We start from the raw sequence: 21,907 nt of genomic DNA, 5'->3' as shown, positions 1-21,907 counted from the left end.
GTTAGGTTTTTCCACCTAAGAATTTGGCTACAATCCAAGATAACTCTTGTAACTATGAAAAGATCAATCAATTAACAAATTCACTCGTTAGTTTTAATTAATTAGATATTCAAATTTAGTAGAAATTAATTAATCACCATATATCTTGAACCAACCTATGACCTCTTAATTAAAAGGATATGTCTTGAACGAACCCATGACCTCTTAATTAAAGGGATAGTTTCAAATTTAGCAATTATATTAAAAATAATGAAGTATATAACAAAATCTGTCAAAATCTATTATATAGACCATGTAACAAATGTTGATTTATCACTGATAAACCATAAAGAGTCTATCATAATAGCACTCTATCACCGATAGATTTTGCTATATTTGCAATTTTTTAAAAATATTACTACATACTTAATAATTATTCTAAAAATTACTATCCATTGTAATTACTCATAATTAAATATATTCTTATGATGGTTAATTTTTAATGAAAGATTAGTACCAGTAGTTACAACTCCTAACATTTTCTGTTCGGTTTCTAGCCTGCATTAACATAAGTAATTCAACTATCTTTAATCTGAAATACATTAAACAAATACATAGAAAATTGAAGGAAAAAAAATGAAGAAAAAGGCATTTTGTACATACTCGAACCATTTGCCGACTTTATTTTATTCTGTACATTATAACGTAAACATGAACCAAATATAGGAAAATGAAAGAAATTGTGATGGAAAAACGGCAAGTTATTAAAAAGAAGAAAAAGAAAAAAAGAAAAAGCAACAAAATGAACATTTACAAAAATTTACAAAGGCAAAAAGGAAGAAAATCAAATAACACCCATAAAAATAGTATAGCTTTGACCGTTAAATGTTATAGATATTGAGAACTTGAATGAGGCTTCTCATCTTGACCTGACTCAACTCATAGAAGTCTGTTGGAACGATATGTTCGGTGTGTTAAACTCCGCTATTCACCAACTATGGCTATTCCAATCTGTCAAAACAAACTCAAACCAAATAAATAAATAAATAATCATAACAATAAAGTTTCAATCTCGATCGTACCTAACTTTTCAAATGTATCAATGAATAAAACATTCCCAAAATCTAAATAAAGAAGCAGAAGTGATTTGTGGTGCGAAGGGAATAAATCTAGATCCTAATTTTACCATCTCTCTTCTCTTTACTAGTATCCAAACGCGTAATTATCCTATTATATTTTAGTAGTTTTTCTTTATATATACAAAACCGAACTCGGTAAAAAAAAAAAAAAGAAAGAATATAAGGGCTAAAAAACGTACAAAGAACAAGGTCTTAAGGAGTCCTGACACTAACTATAAAAAGAACCTCAGTTCAAGACAGAACAAGACCAACAACATAATTAGAACACGGTCTAATAAACGACATCCTAAGAGAAGCATAAAACAAAAAATAATATGGAAATTACTTTCCATTTTTGAACTAGGGGTGATCAACAGTTGGTCGGAGTCGGTTCTTCGACCAAACCAACAACTATAGTCAGATTAGTAGATGTTTGAACCAACCTTGACCGTGAGGAGTAAAAGCCAACCAATCGGTTTATTTCTTTAAATTTTTTGAGATTTCCTAAAACGACATCGACCGACCTTTACATTCTCTAACCGACCGAACCGAAGTCGGTTTTTTGGTCTATTATGATTGCCCCTACCGCTAACCATTGATAAATGTTTGTGTTTGTGTGTGTGTGTGGAGGTCAGCATCACAATACAACAAATAAGATGCCAAGAGTGGCGCACTTAGGGAACACGACAGGAAATTGTGAAATGTGATTGCTTCCCTGCGCACGTGTGAAAGCCTCATCCATTTCAATGATTGCACATGAAACTACTAATAATAATAAACCTTATCAAGAGATTTAAAAACATATAAAACAGGTTTTATTTTATATATATATATTACTTACCTTAGTGAATCCATTATAAACAAAAAAAAGCCTACAATATCAACTCTGAGCACATTCAAATGGATGAAGGCTTCCTTCTGAGAAATCATGCATCCTAAACCGCTCCAAAATTTCAAAAGGCCTACACCACCACATTATAAAAATTCACTACTCTTTAGTTCCCAAAATAAAAATAAAAATAAAAATAAAAATAAAATTGTAAAATATAGCAGCAAGGAACAGAGGGAAAGGTTTTTCCACATCTTAGATATATATTATGTCCTTCAGATCTTCAATGAGAAATTGATATGTATGTTTGTGTATATATGTATATGTATATATAATATCTACAAATGATTGAGCCAACTTATGCATACCTTATTCTCACTAAGCCAACCTAATCCTACAAAATTTGTGTCAAGGAAGTTAGGATCTTAAGTAGGTAGCAACCATGGTTGGGACATATTTCCTCTTAGTCCAAAAACAAACCTACGATAAGCAGAGGCCATTGTCAAAAAAAAGTAAGACCTATAGTGAATGGGTTCAAATGCTCTAAAGTGATTTTTGGCGAAAGGGTACATGTCTGGGGATATATGTGTGTGAGTTTGCTGCATGTGAGCTTAAATAAACTAGAGTAGAGAGCAGTGTTCTCTAAAGAACAGGGCACAATAAATAAACTAGACTAGACCAGTCTTCTAGGACTTAAGAGCAAGGTGTAAAAATAGAGGCTCACTGTATAAAATACTAAATCAAAGAGAGAACACATTTTTGAAGTGGAAATATTATATATGTATATATAAATAGTAAAGAAAAAAACCCAAATTCTATTGAAAGAAAAACTAAAATTGAACAAACTGACAAAATGATATTTTAACAATTAATCAATCAGTTATAAGAATATGACCAAAAAACATTACATGATACTATTATTTTAAGCTTTCAGGGAGATAATAGTTAGAAAATTAAAAATCAGTAACAGTTTAGTCCTACACTTTGGTTCGTAACGATTTAGTTCTCGTATTTTCAATTTTGTAACAATTTAGTATCTGAACTTTATTATGTAACAATCTGGTTTTTGTTAGAGACTATGTTTCACAGTTCACATTGTAACATATTAAAAATTGACATTTGACAAAAAAATTTAAACTGTTACGTACTGAGGTTTAGGGACTAACTGTTGCAAAATTGAAAGTATTGTTAGAAACCAAAATTCACAGACTAATTGTTGCTTCTATGAAAGTTTAAAACTAAAAGTATTTTTTAACCTTGTTAGAATTAGGTTAACAACAAGGAATCCAGGAGACTTACAGTATGGCTTCTCTATTACGGGAAAGTCTGCGTTGATTGTTCTCTATTGCAGACAATACGTCGGCTGCCTGTGGCCCAACCGCTCCTCCGGCTACGACTGATGGAACTGGAGCAGTTGGAGTCCATAGCTGTGACAGAGGACATCAATAACAAAGGGAAATAGATCTATCGTCATTTGAACGAACTCATACATACTTACCTTTATGGTATTGTCGATCCCACTCGTAGCAATTGCACAATCAAATGGATGACTTTGCACGCAATTCACAACTGGAAAAAATGAATGGATAGGATTTGCAATATTTCAGCATTTGACATTTAGTTTTTTAAAATTAGGTTTAAAAACACTTCTTCCATCTTTCAATTTGTTTCTTTACTTCTTATCCTTATTCTAAAAAAAGTTAGCCAAATTCAAGAGAAAAACAAATTTTTACTACTTTTTATTTCAAATTTTGGTTCAAGAAAACAACTCTTATACTTCAGAAAAAAAATTAAAATCATTGTAAAAAAATGAGAAGTAATATACTTAATTTTCAAAAATAAAAAACGAAATGGTTACTAAACCGAGCCTAAAAAATAACAATTCATCATCTTTAAAATTATGGGAAGGTATTTACCAGCTCCATCTCCAACAAGTATTTTAATCAGCCTACCAGTTCTCTTTTCCCAAATAAACCATCTACCATCATCACTACCACTGGCAACATATTCACCTGGAAAGAGATCAATATAAAAGTTATCCCAAGTATTAACATCGTATACGCTTATTTCTAAAAACCAAAATTGGCAATTATATTTTACAACCCCTAAAAAAAAAAGTAGTAATGAAAAAGTTTGATAGTGATATACACCACCCAAAAAAAAGAAAAAGTAGTAATAACAATAATAACCAAAAAGACAACATTTTCATGCGGGGTGTCCACAGAAAATATGCTTTGGGAGATTCGAGGAAGACAAGTTCAAGAATAACGGACTATCGCTGGAAAAAAAAGACGAATAAAAGAACTATTTTCAAATATAACAAAATAAATCAAAATACAACTATCTATCTGTGATAGACCAAAATAGACAATTATCTAGATGATGATATTTTGCTATATTTATAAATATTTTCAAAAGTTTTGTCATTTAAAATAATTTTTCTAAAAAAAGGTCACAATTAGAGAAGCCAATTATTAAAAAAGTTTCCAATCCACCACAGAAGACCCACCGAAAATTAGAGAAAGCTTCGCCACTGAGGTCATCAAAGAAGTAATAAACCCAATAAAGGACTAAACATCAGTCGAACTTGAAGAACATAGTCGGTATTTTTTTTTTTTAAGGAGGGAATAGAGAGGATTGAGATTTGGGTGTCAAAACGTAAGGATGTAACTACCTCATCATATAAAACAAGGTAGCATGAACCCAAATTTGCCAATCCCATGGTTCAGGAAATACCTTTTTGCCCGAGAAAACTGGCTTGTTTAATATCAGTTCCGATATTACAATGACCAACATATCTTTGTTTCATATCAATCACAGGTTCAGGCTGCACGTGAAGTAACATAAATTACTCAGAATGACATCGTCATGTAAAGGAAAACGGGTAGAAGCTAATAATATTCAAATCCAAACTAAATAATCCTGGGCACTTGCCAATTGAAGCAAAAGTCATAGTTGTTGGGTTATCAATGACTACTTATAACAAAAACAAACGCTACTTTTGAAGAGACTTTTGCTTGTAATAGGGTTATATAAACAAAAATGGCAGAAAAATCTATTGAACATCAAGACAAAATGGATCAGTATAATCCATAGCACGCGCCATTTTGCAAACTTCTCAATCATGAAGTAATATTTGACAGCACAAACGAATTCTTTTGAAATTAGTAATTCTTTCGATGAGGAAATTTATAAAACTCAAAATCAAAGTATTACTAGAACCTGATAAAGTGTTGCATCATTTTGGGATGATGGAGACCCACAGGAGCCGTTTGGACCAACCCTCTCTCTTGCTGGATCAACACGTCTATGTATTCTAAGATTTAAACTTCCATGTAGAACGTTGGAATCAACATCATGGGATTCATCACCAGATAAGGTTTCAAAGTCGAGCTCCACCTCCTCATCATAATCAGAATCTTCTCTTTCTGATCTCAGCCCATCTTGTGAAACATCACTATTCGCATCTGAGCGATAAAGAAAGTCACTTAATGATAATACACCACCTGATGGTGCTGATTTTAGAGCTCCATCATTGCCTTTATTTGATTTTTCCAATTCAGCTGGTTACAATATAGAATAAAATAAATCAAAAGCCAAAAATGAGCAGGAAAGTGGCAAGATACAAACATGTTAAAAAAGCTGAATAATATCTTTAAGTTACAAAAAAAAAAAAAAATCAATTGGAAACAAACATTTCGTCGTTTAATATCTTTCGGTTACACATAAAATTAAGGAAAAATCGCCTTGAGTATAAATATAAGAATAAAGCAAGGGTCATCGTTGTCATTATTTATTTGTCAAATTGAGCTGGTTTCAATATAAAATAAAATAAATCAAGAGCCAAAAATGTGCAGGAAAATGGCACGATGCATAACTATAGGAACAAGAATAATATCTTTCATAGAGTATATTTTAATATAATACAAAATAAAGCATTGGTCGAGAAGAAGAAACTAGTAAAGATTGTTGATGCAAACAAACAAACAAAAAAGAGAAGAAAAAAGAAGGAAACAAGAAAGCCATCCAATGTCAAAAGGCGATTGACAGAATGAACTGAAGTAGCATAAATGAAAAATGCATTGTAGTTAATAAATGAGCAGTTCATTTCCATCAAAAGCAATCCATTAATTTGAATCCCACAATCCTCCACCAGAAAGTGTCGTGGTCTGTCAGCTCTCCACAATCCCCCACTCAAGGATAAATATGAATCAACATTTCAAGTTCTAAACAAAATTTTACCTGCTGCGAGGTCCCTCTTTATACTTTCCACCTTCTCTGCGACTTCAGAATTAGACGGGGATAAACACTGAGCAGCAAATGCAAAATCTAGGGCTTCCTTATGTCTACCCAACTGCAAGAGAAGGAAAGTAAAAAAAAGGAGGATCAAATCTTTCGCTACAGCTTGTAACATTTTCCAAATCCAACATCTTCACGTGTTATTCATTGAAGGAAAATAATATTCTTTTGGGAGGGAGTTTTCCAGAAATGATAACCTGAACTGGATACGAAGTGAATGACTGTAACAAACAGTCCTAATTTCCACATACAGATTAAGACCAGCATGAAAATTTTGAAAATTTTCAAAATACTGTTGATACATATGAACTTCAAACTAACAAAAGGATTTTACCCAGAAAGACACTCAATAACCTTAGAGACTCAATATCTTATCTTAAACAAGAAAAAATTATGTCAGAAACATAGTTAGAGAACTACAGCAATCAATAGCTCAGAATGACATAAGAATTACCTGTGATAGAGCTTCGCACATGTAGTAATGTGCTCTGAAAGAGGAATGATCTATTTTCCTAGCACTGTAACAATCTCTTATGGCCATATGAACATCATTCTTCCACTTCCGCTGAAAATGATTTTATTTACTTTTAAATAGAAACCAAAGAACTAATATAGTAATATGCGAGAGTATGGAGGGAAAATAGCACATCCCTGCAGATGTTCCCAAGTCCCAAGTAAAGAAAAATTAACATCACAAAACAACTTCGAAGTAGCAATCAGAAGTAGATAGCAATTCAATTCTGACTCACAGAGACAATCAATGGTCCTCTTCAAACTTATGCCGCGTTGATAATAAAAATAAGTAAAACAAAACAGAAGGCACTAAACGATTCATTTTTTCTTTAAAGAAAATCATAATAAAGAGAGATAGAGATGATATGGAGCCATTGGGCCAAACCAAACCAACAATTTGTGATCAGGAGATAGTGAATACTCACAACGGAAAGAAGATTACAAATATTTATGGAAAAGGAAAACAAAAAACCTTCAAATAAGATTAGAAGAATTTTGTAAGTTCCTTTTAGATGAAAGGCAAAAGAAAAGTCCCTTTCATTTACTAGCGACAATCTATGATTCCTCAAGGAATGTCCACAACTGCCAACAAAAAGATTACTACTACACACACACGTAAAATAAAAAAGGACGACAGAAGATTGGCTGGAACAAGAATTTCAAGCAATACATCGCTTAGTAACGAACCTTGAGTAGTAAAGCAGCACGAGTGCATAATGAATCGTGCTTAAAAATAACACTAATATTACGACCATTTCCATCCAAAATTTCGTTGCATGCTTCAATTCCACCAAAGTAGTTCCCACCCTCCAAGCATTTTTCAGCAGTTTGTAATAATTTTCTGCATTTATCAAGCTGAAAAATACTGGTTAAATTAAACCTTGAACCATACAAATAATAACATTGTCCATTTAAAGCATTTGTTTGAGTGTCAAACCTTTGCACAATTTAAAGGCAAACTATTAGATAGATTGGAAACATGATGCTGCAATTCGAATCCGTTGAGTACAGGAGTGAAGCTCATTAACTTAGAAACATCTCCTGATGTATACTGCATTGTACCTAGTCCAGCTGTGGGGAGAAACATAGATATACGGTTCAGCAGAACAAAATCAAAACACATCAAGTATCAAATTATTGTTTTACAAATACAGTAATTGGCATTATCTAACTAATTCATAAAACACTGATTGCAAACTAAAACAGAATATTCACAAATAGGATCCTTCTTAACATATCATCATATCTTAGTTTCAAAACAGACATGTACATGTTAATAGCATACAACCAAAATCCACAAATTCTAAGATTTCAACATGCCAACTCTCTCCAAGGTTGAATAGTTGTACATACAGGAATGAGATGAAGTGGTTGGAAATAGGATGCCTATTGACTAACTACGTATGGTATGTGGAAATGTGATTTAGTTATAGATTTATTTATTATCTCAGATCCAATTACATTATTTACAGCTAATATGAGCATATTATTCAACCAAAATAAATTACATTACTGTATGAAGTTAATGTATGTGTACTGAGATTATTTTACTTAATAAGTTAGTACGTCATACTAAATTAACTTTAGCTACTACTATACAGTATGTGTTGAACTCTCAAAGAATTTCTGATAGAAAAGTTATGGAATAAGAACGATTGAATAAAAAAAGGACAAATGAAATGAATAAGCTTAAATTTTCAGACAAATTAAGATACCATGATTTACATTCATCAAGTATACATGTTCTCCACTATAGCTAAGCAGGATCTCTTCTCCATTCGGACTAAAAGTAACATGAGTCAAATGCAAACCCGATCGAACCTGAAAAGAACAGAGTTGAGATAAGAGATTTGAATTGGTAGAAACAAAGATGGTTAGAATTAGAATTAGCAATTGCATGTTTTTAAAACGTCATTTTTCATCCCCCACTTAAATGGAATAACATCGACATCAACAACAGCAAAGTGAGACTCTTCTAATCAAAAGAGTCCATTAGGATAGTACATGCCCAAAAGTTTTGGCAACCATAATGTTATGCTGGGTATCAGGGTATGCATGAAGAAATAGTGGATTCTCACTTAATAATTACTTTTTTTCTTTTGGCATTCCTACTAATTGGCTTTCTAGATTTTTTACTGTTCGATCGTGTTTCTCCACTCAAGCAATAATAGTATCTTTGATATACACAATGATTAATAGCAATTTCTGAACTCACCCGATCAGATAGATGCATTGGACAGAAGTAGCTAACACAAGGAGGTGGCGACATCTTCTTCTGGCCGGAAGACAAGGGTGGCAGCATCCTTCTATCATATAACCGTGCAAATGCATCACTGCAAATAAAAATTAAATGAAGTTGAACAGGAACACTTGGGCTCTTACACTTTTACTTCTTTTAAGCAATTCCTCCATACAAAGGGTTAGCAATAGCAGAATACCTTCCACCAACCAGAAGTAAATGAGGCCTAGTGGAACTAATATCACAGGATTTCAAAGCAAGGGTTTGTCGGGGAGGATCAGCCAATGACCTCTTTGCTCCACACCGCAAATCAAGCTGACAATGAGCTTAATGTGAAAACAATGAACCTTATAACTGGTACCACTTTTTTTTTAACAAGACAATAATTTTTGAAAAGATGTTGGATAAGCCTCTTTTAATGCTCATCGGTTTTTTCTTTTTTGTAGGTTTTTTTTCTTGGTAAGAAACTAAACTTTTATTGAAAAAATGAAAGAATACAAGAGCAAATAAGAGGGGGAAAAAACTAAAAAAAGGGAGTTCCACCACTTAAACTGAAAGGACTCCAATCCAAAAAGAACTAAACCAACATCATAAATACAAAACAGTCAAGTGATCAATGCCCAAATATAAGCATATACCATTAAGCTATGGCCCAAAACGATTTAGAATGTTAAGGGTTTTGAACCATTAACCTCTTAGGAAAAATAAAAATACCTTAAACATTGGGCTAAGCTCATGTTAGCCAGGCATGTTTTTAACTATTACCTAACAAAACAACATGCCATCACATTTACTGATGCGACTAATTGTGTTCAAAATAGCTATTTTTATGAGTACGCAAAACAGAATAAATGCTGCTGTCATAATACTGAATCAAACATCACAGCTAACTCCTGCTCACATCCCCACCCAAAAATGTGAAGGTTATTGTTGCAGTGTCCATTAAGCTTGAACATTGATAAAAGTGAAAGAATGTTAGGATATAACTACCAGACTGACATGCTATCTTAAAAAATAAATGCATAATTCAGAGCAAAAAAACCACTTCAGAGCAAATAAAATAAAATAAAATAATAGATAACAATAAAATAAAATAAAAATAAAAATAAAAAATAAACACACTTCAGAGCAAAAAACCACTAAAGGACAAAAATCCAGTAGACTTGATTTGCTATGACGTGTAAATATGTTGTCCCACTTTATTATTTTTGACAATTTCCCTAAATTTTTTTGATTGATGGGTGATTTAACAGGAAAAAAGAACAGAAAATTCTGGACAAACTGATACTTACAAGAACATTGTGGCATTCTTGGTGAGAAGCTCCATCAGGAGGACAAGACATGCCCTCTCGAAAGTCGTGCTGTCTAAGAGTCCCATCCTCACTAGCACTCCATACTACATTTGGATTTCCTATTTCAACCTTCAAGAATAGAAGAAAGATATTCTCAAAATGATATACATGAGATTTAACCAATATTTACTACAGCACAACCTGATCATTCATAATAAATAAATCATTTTGTTACGCCTAGTCAGTAGAAATGAACATATATTTCCCCTTGAGTTTGCTTACAGCTAATTTTTTTACTCTTCTGGTGTGACACCGATACAAAGCTGATGAGGGTATGGGATGATCATCTTGTCCTCTCCCTTTTAAGCGAGATAAATTAAACAACCGAACCTGTTAGGAAAAGAACCCCCACCGCCCCACAAAAAAAGAATAGTGAGCAAATTCCAACTGCAAGCATAAACATCCATGAGAAGTTTTGCACTACAGCATATTAAACCTCTGCATCCCCGGCTCCCGAGACCACAAGCTCATCAGACGTTTCAGGAACAAATTTTGTACAAAATATGTTTGCGGAATGCCCAGTATCCACAGAGTGCAATAGCTTTCGACCAGAATAGCTCCAGATGTTTATCTGCAAAAAAAATGATTAACAAATAACTTCCGGAGAACATATTTTTTCTTCAAAGGATGGAGATTAAAAAAAGAGTTTATGCATTATGCAATACAAGTACAGATAAATCAATTACCATCTAAGAGATGAGGTAGAAACAAGCTAATCCTTCAATATCAACTAATCATTACTGCCTTAACTATATACAACTCCAACAAAATTGGGATAAAATATTCAGGGTTATATTTTTAGTGCTGAGAAACATGAAGACTTTAGTTTGGTTAGCATGCCCGTGTCCGACACTTATTGTACACATGTCCGACACATGCTAATGCATCAAAAGTGTTGAGATAAGCATAGAATGTTTAGACTAAAAAGTTATGTATATGACAATAATAACAACTCTTGAGCGTGTAATACATCAAGCTAACTTAAAAGCGTCGGCCTAATTGCTTTGAATTTTCTTTAGTATAAAAATGATATATTTCTTAAAATGTATATTATAATAAACATTTTATTGTCATGTCGTGTCCTAGAATTTTACAATATAATGTGTCATCATGTGTCCGTGTTGTATATGTGTCTTGTATCTATATCCGAATCCATGCTTCTAGTTTGGTATCTTCCTTATCAAGTTCCGAAGCTCTAGTTTTCCGTTTTATATTGTCCATCAAAAAACAATTTCTTGAGAAAAAAATTTGATAAGTCAAATTTTAAGAGTTTAGAAACTAATAATATCCATAAATTTCATAGAAATGGCATTTTCCGTCTCAAAACCGTAAGAAAACATATCACCACACTCTCAACTCAAATTTTAGGCATTTATAGACTTAACCAACATGCAGCACAAATTGAATAGCCTGGGATTCAAATTTTAGGCATTTTCTAACTCAATCTGCATGTGCATGCACCATCACCTGCAATGATCGGCAGTTGCCATATGAGCATAGTTACAACGTAAAAATAGAGTCAGATTCATACTGCTATGAATTTAATTCTGCTTTACAACAGGAATCGTTGTCTTAAATTCTTTTGGTCCAAAATTTGTTGTCAGCAGGAAAGAACATTCAGAAATACATACTAATATGGTCATTTTCACAAAGGGCCACAAATTTGTTGATTCAATCTTCAAGAATAACTACCAAATTTCCACTAAACATCTCAACGATAGAACTTGTCCACCACCAAAACCAAAACATTGAGTCATCCACAGGCTACTGTACATCTAAGGTAATTAAGTCATAGAACTGAAGGGAAACTCTTACTCGAGTGTCATCTGATCCAGATATCAAAAGTGAACCACGAGAATTCCAGGCCACTGCATTAACACACCCCTGGTGCCCCTGAAGAGAGAGAAAAAAGATGGAATTGTAAGGGAAAGAAGGAGAAAAAAAACATTTGCACGGATTTTGGAGAAAAAGGTACAAACACTAGATCATGCATCCATCATGGTAAGGAAAGACTTTATCATTCTCTCCTACTTCAAAAGGCAGTATGAACTGACCTCATCCTTTTTCTTTTCTTTTCTTTTCTTTTTTTTTTTTTGGAAAAAGAAACAATTTCAATCCTTGTCCCAATATAGTGACTAGGCTACATGAGTCACCTGACAAAATGTTAACTTAAGAGAATATAACCGCCAGGAACTAATTTCATAACTTTCAGTGAGGAGAATATGTTAGTATAACTAGTGTTCATACAGCTTAAAACAAAAAATAAGAAACAACGTCCAATAAGAAGCAATGGTCCCATTTATCTTCCGTCAGATGTTTTTTAATGAAAAAACATTCTTTCATGGAATAAAATGAAACAGTTGAAAGGGAAAACAAAATCAGCCACCAAAAAGGGTGCCAAAACCCCAAACTAGCTATAGAAGAAACGGGTCCAATCTGAAAGACTGAAACAATCAAACACAAAAGGGTTTTCACAAAAAGCTCTAATAACTGATGTCCAAAGGAAAGCATTAAATCTCACAAGAGACCATACCTCAATCTTTGACACATTTAGAAGTGTTTCATCTACATAATAAATGGGAGAGAAACCAGCAGTATATCAAATGTGTGGGGAGGCATTTTAAATGACATGGATAATTATACTATTACCTGGTACACCATGAACCTGACACAGTGTAAAACATAAAGCTTCACATATAATTTCAACAAAGAATGTGTTTGATGTAAGAACAGTGTTTTCTTTTTCTTTCAATTCATCTGAAATGCTGGTTCTTCATTTTTTCTAAACAAACGACAAAAAGAAAATTGTTGTTTTTTTAGGTAACTGCACTTTCATTGAAAATTTTGAAAGAATATACAAGGACATACAAAAAAAGGGTGCAACCCTAATTACATTTCTGATTCCATTCCCCACATAAACCACAGTAAATAGAACAATTTTAAAAATCAAAACAGATAGAAACTTAAATCCATACAGACCTCCAGTTCCTTTTCCTGGGAGAGTCTTTGGATGAATGATGAGTGCATCTGCAAACCATAGGTGAGATCCTGCATACATATATGATTTATCAAACAAATTCATACGAGAGAAATCAAAATCTTCATAAAATTTGATTTCATAAAGTGGACCCTTATGTTTCCATATTAAGTAAAGCATATTACAGTTTTTCCCTACCTTCAGAATGCAATACTTCTTGATGAACATTGAAACATAACATATAACATATAAAGCGAGTCACCAAGAAAGTAAAGCAGAAGATGAACTTTAAAATAAGAAAATAGCATGCTGATATTATTTTCCTTTGGAACCTAGACATCCTTATTTTATACATATAGTCTGGGCTTTCACATATATTTATCGATGAATGAATAACATATTAATCTTCAAAACTATGTTTTCCATCGTGTTCTGTTGAAAAGAGAATGAAAACGTGAGAACATAACAATAGAATTTAATCCGGAAATGCTTGAATAACAGCCAAACAGCAATATATCTCATGCCTAGGGATCTAAGTTGTTTAACTTTAAATTTGTCTTGTTTCTTTTTAAAAAAATAATGCTGCATCCTCCTTTACAATTTTTTTGTTTAAAGAAGTATCCGTAGGCAAATAATTAAGAGACAATTCCAATATCAAGAGTACGAATGAAAACAATACTGATCACAATCAAACGCCTTACTACTGTTATATCTTGCTTCGACTAATGACACATCAAGGAAATCGATCAAAGAAGTAAAACAGACGCACTAAAATGAACATTTACTTTAGCAATTTCAGAAACTTCCAAATCGACCGAACCAAATTTGCATCGCTTATCGTCCACAAACAGCCTTCAAACAATCCAAAATTTCCTATATTCATCTCATAACAACAAACTCCTCACTTCGCCTCCAACAAAACAATTCAACTAAAATCCAATAAGGAGAATGATATATCCAAAATTCACGCTAACAATCTCCTCCTAATGAAAGTACGTTCACGCTACAAAAGGCAAAGTACGCCTACAATTCACATCCTATCCAAGAAAACAATTCAAGTAACTCAACACTTGAAGTTGAACAAATGCAACCTCGATGAGAAGAGAAAAAGAAAAAAAAAAAAAAAAAAGCATCAATTAGACATACTTGACGAAAGTTGATGTGCCTGCTCTCAAGCAAAGCGCATACGTTGCCATCGTGAAAGGCGAAGTCCTCCATGAGACGGTAGAGAACTCAGAGAAACCCTAGCGGAAATCAAAGTCCGAACGATAATCTGCAGTTGCTGCAGTGAAGGATTCCGATCATTCTACAATTTTCGCTCCAAGCTGAGAACCGTCTTTGAGGTCTGTCCAATTATATATATACGGGCGAATTAAATGAAGGTCGTGTGACAATTAATTAATCAAGATGACACTCAAATTTGTTGATTTTTACCTTGAAAGCCTTCTAAATAACAAAACTTCTCAAGATATTTACAAAATAACATAAAAGTTATATATATATATATATATATATATATATATATATATATATATAAAGTTAACCTAAACTCATGTTTTCCCGATTTAAATTTTTTGTTTATAATTATTATAGTTAATTTTGCTAAATTTGAAAATAGCCTATGAAATATATTTTCTTTCTAATTTTAGGTTACACTATAAAAATTTCTCAAATATTGAGTAAATCTAGAAAAAAAAAACAAATTCCACCTTTGAAAATCTCTATTATTATCCTTTGATTTTAAAATATATTATAGCAAGTATTTTTAATACAACAATAGTAGCATAAATGATTGAATGGCTTTCACATTTGATGTGAAAGATCATGCCAAAAACTCGCTTTCGTTGTTCTAAAATGTACCTTAACAAATTGCTACCAAGAAATATTCTTGAAAGAAAACATGTATCGTTATTTACGATCATTAATGGATTTAGTGTAGGATCGGGAGCTCGAGTCACTCTTCAACTTTATGTATGTTATATATTATATATTAAAAACTAAAAGTATATATCATTGGTTGACTCAATGGAGAATTAATCTTTCGAGCTCCTCTAGATTCATTTTTGTTATTACTATTATATTTATCTCATACCACACCATTCAATATCATTTACCTAATCAATTTTCATATTAAATATCACACCTACTTATAGAAATAACGTTATAGATATTTTCATGTACGTCTTTCTAATTTGGATCGATTTTTATCCTCTTTTTATTTTTCAAATGAATTATTTCGAGAAAAAAAAATAAAAAATAAAAACGAGGTAAAGGGAAGACAATTAAGAGATTAAATGGTAAATTTCAGATTTACACGCCTAATTAATAGATTCTTTAACTTATTTGACAGTTATTAAAAATTTCAAACTATTGAACATAAAATTTCGAGTTTACATAACTTTCATGTTCATATCCAATCAAAGTGAAGGTTATCGTGAATCGAAGAAGAATATTTTAAAAGTTTAAAACTATGTCAACTGTCTTTAAAGCCTAAGAACGTTTTCGATATCACATTGAAAGTTGTAAGATCAATACACACAACAACAATCTTTTATTTGAAGTTGTTTACGTAAGGATACTCCCTCCAATTTAACTTACCATTTTCTTAATTTCTAAATGAGTGAACGACAACTTTTATGTTACATTAAGTAGAAGAAAATGCTATTTTGATTAGTGAAATTTATCTAAAATTAAATCCTCACGAGAAAATCAATCTACCGCGTAACAGTAGGATATTTTGAAACATAGTAAAATGTTTAAAATTATTTACAAAATATAACAAAATTTATCAAATTCTTCCTAGCAAATTTTATTTATTTATTTATTACTATATTTTATAAATAGTTTAAATTTGTTTCTACCAAGAAGAATTTTACTATAACTAACAATAATATATTTTGTTCCAATTCACGAGAATAATACATCTAAACATTAAATCCTCAATCATTCCATTATGTAATGATGGAACGTTTTCAAATCTAGTAAAATATTTGAAATTATTTACAAAATATAATAAAATCTATCAAATTGACGTATTTTATTATTATTGTTATTATTTTGTTATATTCGGTAAATTGTTTCAAATTTTTTTTCTATCAGTACCAACAATAATATATTTCATTCCAATTAAGCAAAAATAATTTGGTATATGCCTTAATCCTAAGGTTCATTGAACATTAGGTCTAACTAATTTCTCACTTTCATTGTATGGAACTTTTATTATCTTATGATAATATTCTAAATAATTAAAATATCCATTCATGTTGAGTTATTTTTATCACGTTGTTTTTGTTAGGTTTAATTATAAAAATATTTATAAATATAATAATTAACCGAATATATTGTTGATAGAAGTCAATCATTTATCTTTTACGAAAAGTTTTTTACAACGTATTTAAGATTCTTTAAAAATATTTATGTAAATTTAATTATTAGTTTTAAAAGTTTATTTATTGTCATTGCTCTTAATTTTAAGGATATTTTAACCCTATTAATTAAAAAATTTACTTAAAACTTATGTTTCATTGTTAAGAGTTTAAATTTGTTTTAGTACAATTTTATGAACTTGTCAAACAATAACAAATGGAATAAGTGAGATGAATATTGCTGTTTTAATTCAAAAAATCATTAGACAAAACGAATTAGTTCTATAAATGTAGGAGGAAACGAGTTGTTTTTTTGTTTTGTCTTTTATAGAATCTGTCCCCTTAAAGAGACGAATTCACTCATTAGTTTTTCAATTTTTTTTTATTCTAAATGAAATTTGACTTAATTTTTTATTTATCTTTCTTTCGAATTCATCTTTTTCATACACAACATTTAGTGTCGCATCAACGAGAAGAAAAAAAAAACTATTCATCTTGATCTTTTAAAAACGTGACAGTTGCAAATTTATATCCAACCCAACCCAATATATTAAGGATATGTTTGGGGTGGAATTTTAAGATGAAAATGATTAAAAAATTGGACCAAATCGTATTTGGCCTAAAAGATATAAACGAGGATTAGAGTTATCCTAATCACCAAATAACCCTATTTTCTCCTCTCTTTTCCTTTTTTACGACTCTACATTATCCTACTTAAATAACCCAATCTAAATTCTATTCTTTTTTAAAAATTACTACGATCATAACCCTTCTACCAAACACATTATTATAACCATACTACCATAGTCTCTCCCCAAACACATATTATCATAACACTATATTTCATATTTTTTCCTCGAACACATATTACCATAACACTACCAATAATAACATTTATCTTAAACACATATAATCATAACACTAGAATTATCATAATCATTTTCCTTTATAACTATTTTCTTGCCTCAAACACACCCTAAGTACTTATGGATAGATACTGATTGAAGTAAACTCACATCAACAATTTTCCTAACATTTCCGTCCATAAATATTTATTTAATATTTTAGTTCATTTACTATAAATGAAAATGCCCAACAAGAATAATAAAATGTAACCATTTTTATTTAAAGATGTTAAAAACCACGTATGCTACTAATGGTTTTTTTAAGTGATAATCTAATAATATAAAAACCATTCAATTAAAGGACTTTTTGCCAATTGAAAAAACATTAGAAATGTCTTTTACTTACATGTGGTTTCAACCAAATGAGATCCTACATGAATTAAGAGACATACTCTCATAACTGATGGATAATGTTTTTATCAAATGCTTCCAATTTTTTCAGGTTTCTCCATTGTCAAATTTACACACTAGAACAAAGCAAGGAAAATGACATTCGAAGCCCACCTCCTCCAAAAGGGGAATAAAACAGACCTTCGACTCCACGACGCCTTCTATGGCTCGTCTAACTGGTCCTACATCAACCCGATATTGCAAGAGAAGAAAAAAAAAAAAAAGTCAATTGATTGCAATGAATAGCCTATTTGAATCGACATTCTAATCTTTTTAAACACTTAAAATATCATCAATCAGGTCAAAATAGGAGGCACATACCTGCGAATCCGAAGTCCAAAGGGTGAGATTGTCTCTTAAGAGTTGCATGATCAGGGTGCTATCCTTGTATGATTCCTCACCTAATGTGTCCAATTCCGCAATCGCTTCTTCAAATGCCTTGGGTCGATCGCAAAAAAAAAAGTCAACTTACTATTAGTTCAAATATTCTATTTTGAACAAATCTTACTCAAGGAAGTAAGATTTTCAATTTAATATTCGTGAATGTCTGTCAACTTACACACATTTGATCAATTTCGGAGGACAACCCATCTGACCCTACGACATTTTAGTGCCAAAGAAACTACTACGATGTTATATCCTAGGTAGATGCCACCATAGATTGAATTTATGTCCTATAGGTCCTTTAACAAGCTCATGTGCCTCTACAACCCCTAATTATTTACTCGAGGAAGATCGTAATAGTTTATAAAAAGTGGCAAAACTTACTTAACAAACACCACAATGCCAAATTTAGAACCTTTCCAATCATATACAATTCATCCTCCGAATTTAAATAAAGCATCTAAAAAGAAGAAAGAATCATCTCCACGTATCTCAGCCAGTTCTTTTGTCATCAATGTGAGATGTAAAATAATAATGTATTTCCCTCTAAGTCCCATAGTGTACGTGTAATGTAACACATTCAATCAGTAAAAATTACTTGCAGTCATTACCAAAGGAATTGTTCTTAGCCATTACAAACATAAACCACAAATTTGTTGATTCAACGTTTGGCTTAAGTAAGAGGAAAATTATATGGTAACTTAGCAGCTAGTTAGTTCAAGTAATACACAACCTAACGAATAATTACAAAAAGACTTGACCACTAAGCCCTAAAGAGATATGAAAACTAAAAAGGAATCAAACACCAACTGAGAACCTCTTAAATCCTCTAATTTTATTGTTCCTTTTACCTCAAAGGCTCATAAAGCCAAACAAATTTCTTTCCATAACAAAAAACCCCTTTTTCTCGACAGTGAGTGAAGAAGAAACTCCTTGATCATGAAACAACTCCTCATACAAGCTAAGCAAAAAGCACACTTCTCAAAGAAACAACTCCAAACCAAAAAAAAAAAAAAAAAAAAAAAGAACACAACTCTACAGCAAATGGGCCAAATTCTCAACCAAATTTCTACACAACATACAACCTTGCAAACCGATCACACCAAGCACCTTTCTTGAAACACGGTCTAGGTATGAATTAAATCTTCAATGAAGCAATTGGCAATATTCACTTACAAAAGCAAGGTAAAAACAGTGTGACCAGAAGGGGAAGAATCAATCGAGACACCAAAAGAAACGGCTACAAAATAATCCTTTACAAGGATTAGTACCCCATAGATGAAGATCCAAAATCTTCAACTAAAATGAAACTTTAGAATCAAGGACAAGAGAGCTGCGACATTTTCCGTTTCCCTACTGGAAAACAAGGGGCATGTCCCGAGGGAGGGGGGGGGGGGGGGGGAGCACCGTTAATTAAGAATTTCAGATGCAACCAAATAATTTTTCATAGGCTAAATGGTATGACAAAGAACCCTAGAGCAAAATGTTCTATCTCTCAGCTACTTATCCTCTCAAACGTTCATATCCACCTCACCCAACTATTAACAAAATGAGAGAAGAAGGGAGCATAGTGTCTTTAGGAGGATTTCCAGAAGTGTATTAACATCTCATTCTAGCCACCCTTACCACCAAAAAAATAAAAACAAGCAAACAAGTCTCTAATTTTGTTTTAAAAAGTCATTCCTACAAGAAATGCCAGATTGAAAATTTTCAAGACCATATTGTGAGACACTCAGCATTATGACCACATAATTAAAGAAGATTGAGGGCACGGGTACTACAAATGAAATGTAAATTAAGAGCAATACAGAAAACCGTCAGCAGACACCAGAACACACAATTTATGCAGCAAAATGGATGATGATGCTTCATAAAAAAATGGTAAATCAAGTATGTTAACCTTGGACAATCGTTAAAGTGTTACTTACAGGCAACAACAATAACAAGCAGCTAGTAGGGTAGAAATATGCAATGTTACCTGCTTGGCCATGCTACAAGCTTTATCAGACTGGTTCAGGATCTCAAAGTAAAAAACAGAGAAATTTAGTGCTAGGCCCAGCCTGATTGGATGCGTTGGTGCAAGATCGGCAACTGCAATATCCTCCATAATATAGAATTTATCAGAGGGGAACTAACGTGAACACCTAACATTTCAATGGTAAAGAAAAAAATGTATTGACATTCCCACTTTAGCTTGTGTACTATTTCATTTTAGTTTCATGATTTCATCTCTGTCCATGTATTTCAAGGGTAATTAGATAACTTGATAACATAAATTTTTCAGTTCATGACAATACATCTTCTACGGAAATAGACTCGACATTCATCCGCTCAATGAATGTATCTAACTTCTTTATACAAATTCAACTCAAAAGCGTCAAGTAGATCCACAGTGACTTGACAAAACCATCCAGTATGCCAAATATCACCTGACTAACAGTTAATATGTAATGTAACGATAAGCTGGAGTTTACAAATATCATACAGGTAGTTTCATGCTTCTCTAGAATCCATCAGTGAAGCCTGAGCTATCAAGCCACGTAATAGCCATATTTGAACAAAGCAAACACCATTAGCAGGTTCACTGACTAGTTAAGGATTCTCGTCATATCGACATATAAATAAAATGCATAATGATCCGGCTGTTAATCAGTACCCGAAAAAAGGAAAAAAAAAAAACCTAAAATTACAATTTCACAAACTCGATTATCTAAAACGAACAATGCGCCAAAAATCAAAACAAGATGAGAATATTCGAGTACCTGAGCAGCCTTGTAAGCTAGCATGGTATCCTCGGCGGCGGACTTCCTCTCCTCCCCAATCTTAAACTCAGCCAAATACCTATGGTAATCTCCCTTCATCTTTAAGTAGAACACCTTAGATTCACCAGAGGCCGAAGATGGTATGAGATTGGAGTCCAAAAGCTTCAAAATATTGGCGCAGACCTCGGTGAGTTCGGTTTCGACCTTGGATCTATAATCTTTGACGAGGACAACATGATCTTCGTTCTTCCTTCCTTCTTCCTTCTGTTCAATGGAGGATACGATGCGCCAAGCCGCTCGGAGAGAACCGATCACGTTCTTGTATGCAACGGAAAGGAGATTGCGTTCCTCGACAGTGAGCTCAGAGGCAGGAGTGGAGGTCAATACAAGCTTTTGCATGAAGTTGACCATTTCCTCGTAGCGCTCGGCTTGCTCGGAAAGCTTGGATAGGTAAACATACTGCTCCCTTGTTAGGTTTTCAGGGATGGCGGACGCCATTAGAGAGACTCAGTGCGGGAGGAAGAAAAAACTGAGCTGTGTAAAATCGACTTTCGTTTGTATGTTTGGTGGTAAATAAACCTACACAATACAGCGTTATCTATACAGAGAAAATGTCTAAGTCATTAATGGTAGACTTCGGCTAATTTATATCAACGATAGAATTTCATCAGTTTCTATCACTTATATTATTGTCTATCAATGATTTATATCATCTTCTATGTTAATATATGTTGATAGGCTTTTTATCGATCGACGTGTATGTAATAAACTTTATTGTTATAACCTGTAAATACT

General features: G+C 32.4%; 2 protein-coding genes across 4 annotated transcripts; both read right to left on the bottom strand.

Annotated features, from left to right (window-relative positions):
* Positions 1-639: 639 nt before the first annotated feature.
* Positions 640-14,657, bottom strand: LOC103503671 (protein ALTERED SEED GERMINATION 2). 3 transcript variants are annotated; one of them, XR_007820197.1, is made up of 21 exons: positions 14,453-14,657; positions 13,309-13,377; positions 12,145-12,222; positions 10,766-10,900; positions 10,552-10,659; positions 10,270-10,398; positions 9,177-9,292; positions 8,954-9,071; positions 8,454-8,559; positions 7,676-7,809; positions 7,426-7,593; positions 6,680-6,790; positions 6,169-6,280; positions 5,149-5,489; positions 4,663-4,753; positions 3,843-3,938; positions 3,425-3,495; positions 3,226-3,353; positions 2,295-2,406; positions 1,939-2,059; positions 640-990 (listed from the first exon to the last, which is right to left on the bottom strand). XR_007820197.1 is itself a non-coding variant. In XM_008467957.3 (20 exons), exons 1-19 carry the CDS (start codon positions 14,522-14,524, stop codon positions 1,978-1,980), a joined length of 2,169 nt encoding a protein of 722 aa, XP_008466179.2. In that variant the 5' UTR covers positions 14,525-14,656; the 3' UTR covers positions 640-990; positions 1,939-1,977. The 3 variants fall into 3 exon arrangements, 2 of the variants coding, with proteins under 2 accessions (XP_008466179.2, XP_008466177.2); XM_008467957.3 differs by lacking the exon at positions 2,295-2,406 and having other exon boundaries at positions 5,149-5,393; positions 14,453-14,656; XM_008467955.3 differs by lacking the exon at positions 2,295-2,406 and having other exon boundaries at positions 14,453-14,655.
* Positions 14,658-17,866: 3,209 nt separating this feature from the next.
* LOC103503670 (14-3-3-like protein B) lies at positions 17,867-21,797 on the bottom strand. The gene is made up of 4 exons (XM_008467954.2): positions 21,113-21,797; positions 20,329-20,451; positions 18,288-18,404; positions 17,867-18,148 (listed from the first exon to the last, which is right to left on the bottom strand). The coding sequence occupies exons 1-4, from the start codon at positions 21,608-21,610 to the stop codon at positions 18,128-18,130; spliced, it is 759 nt and encodes a 252-aa protein (XP_008466176.1). The 5' UTR covers positions 21,611-21,797; the 3' UTR covers positions 17,867-18,127.
* Between the last annotated feature and the right edge of the window lie 110 nt (positions 21,798-21,907).

This window comes from Cucumis melo, chromosome 4, assembly GCF_025177605.1.
Source record: "Cucumis melo cultivar AY chromosome 4, USDA_Cmelo_AY_1.0, whole genome shotgun sequence".
Lineage (NCBI taxonomy): Eukaryota > Viridiplantae > Streptophyta > Magnoliopsida > Cucurbitales > Cucurbitaceae > Cucumis > Cucumis melo.
Note: the sequence above shows the minus strand (reverse complement) of the source record. Positions and strands in the feature narration are given on the sequence as shown.

Coding starts and splice junctions, on each gene's coding strand:
- LOC103503670 (XM_008467954.2), bottom strand. CDS start 21,610: ATGGCGTCCGCCATCCCTGAAAACCTAACAAGGGAGCAGTATGTTTAC. Junction 18,405..20,328: donor CTTGTAGCATGGCCAAGCAG/GTAACATTGCAT, acceptor GATCGACCCAAG/GCATTTGAAGAAGCGATTGC. Junction 18,149..18,287: donor TTTGGACTTCGGATTCGCAG/GTATGTGCCTCC, acceptor GGGTTGATGTAG/GACCAGTTAGACGAGCCATA.
- LOC103503671 (XM_008467955.3), bottom strand. CDS start 14,524: ATGGAGGACTTCGCCTTTCACGATGGCAACGTATGCGCTTTGCTTGAG. Junction 10,660..10,765: donor CGGGAGCCGGGGATGCAGAG/GTTTAATATGCT, acceptor TTTTCCTAACAG/GTTCGGTTGTTTAATTTATC. Junction 6,281..6,679: donor TGTGCGAAGCTCTATCACAG/GTAATTCTTATG, acceptor CTTCTCTTGCAG/TTGGGTAGACATAAGGAAGC.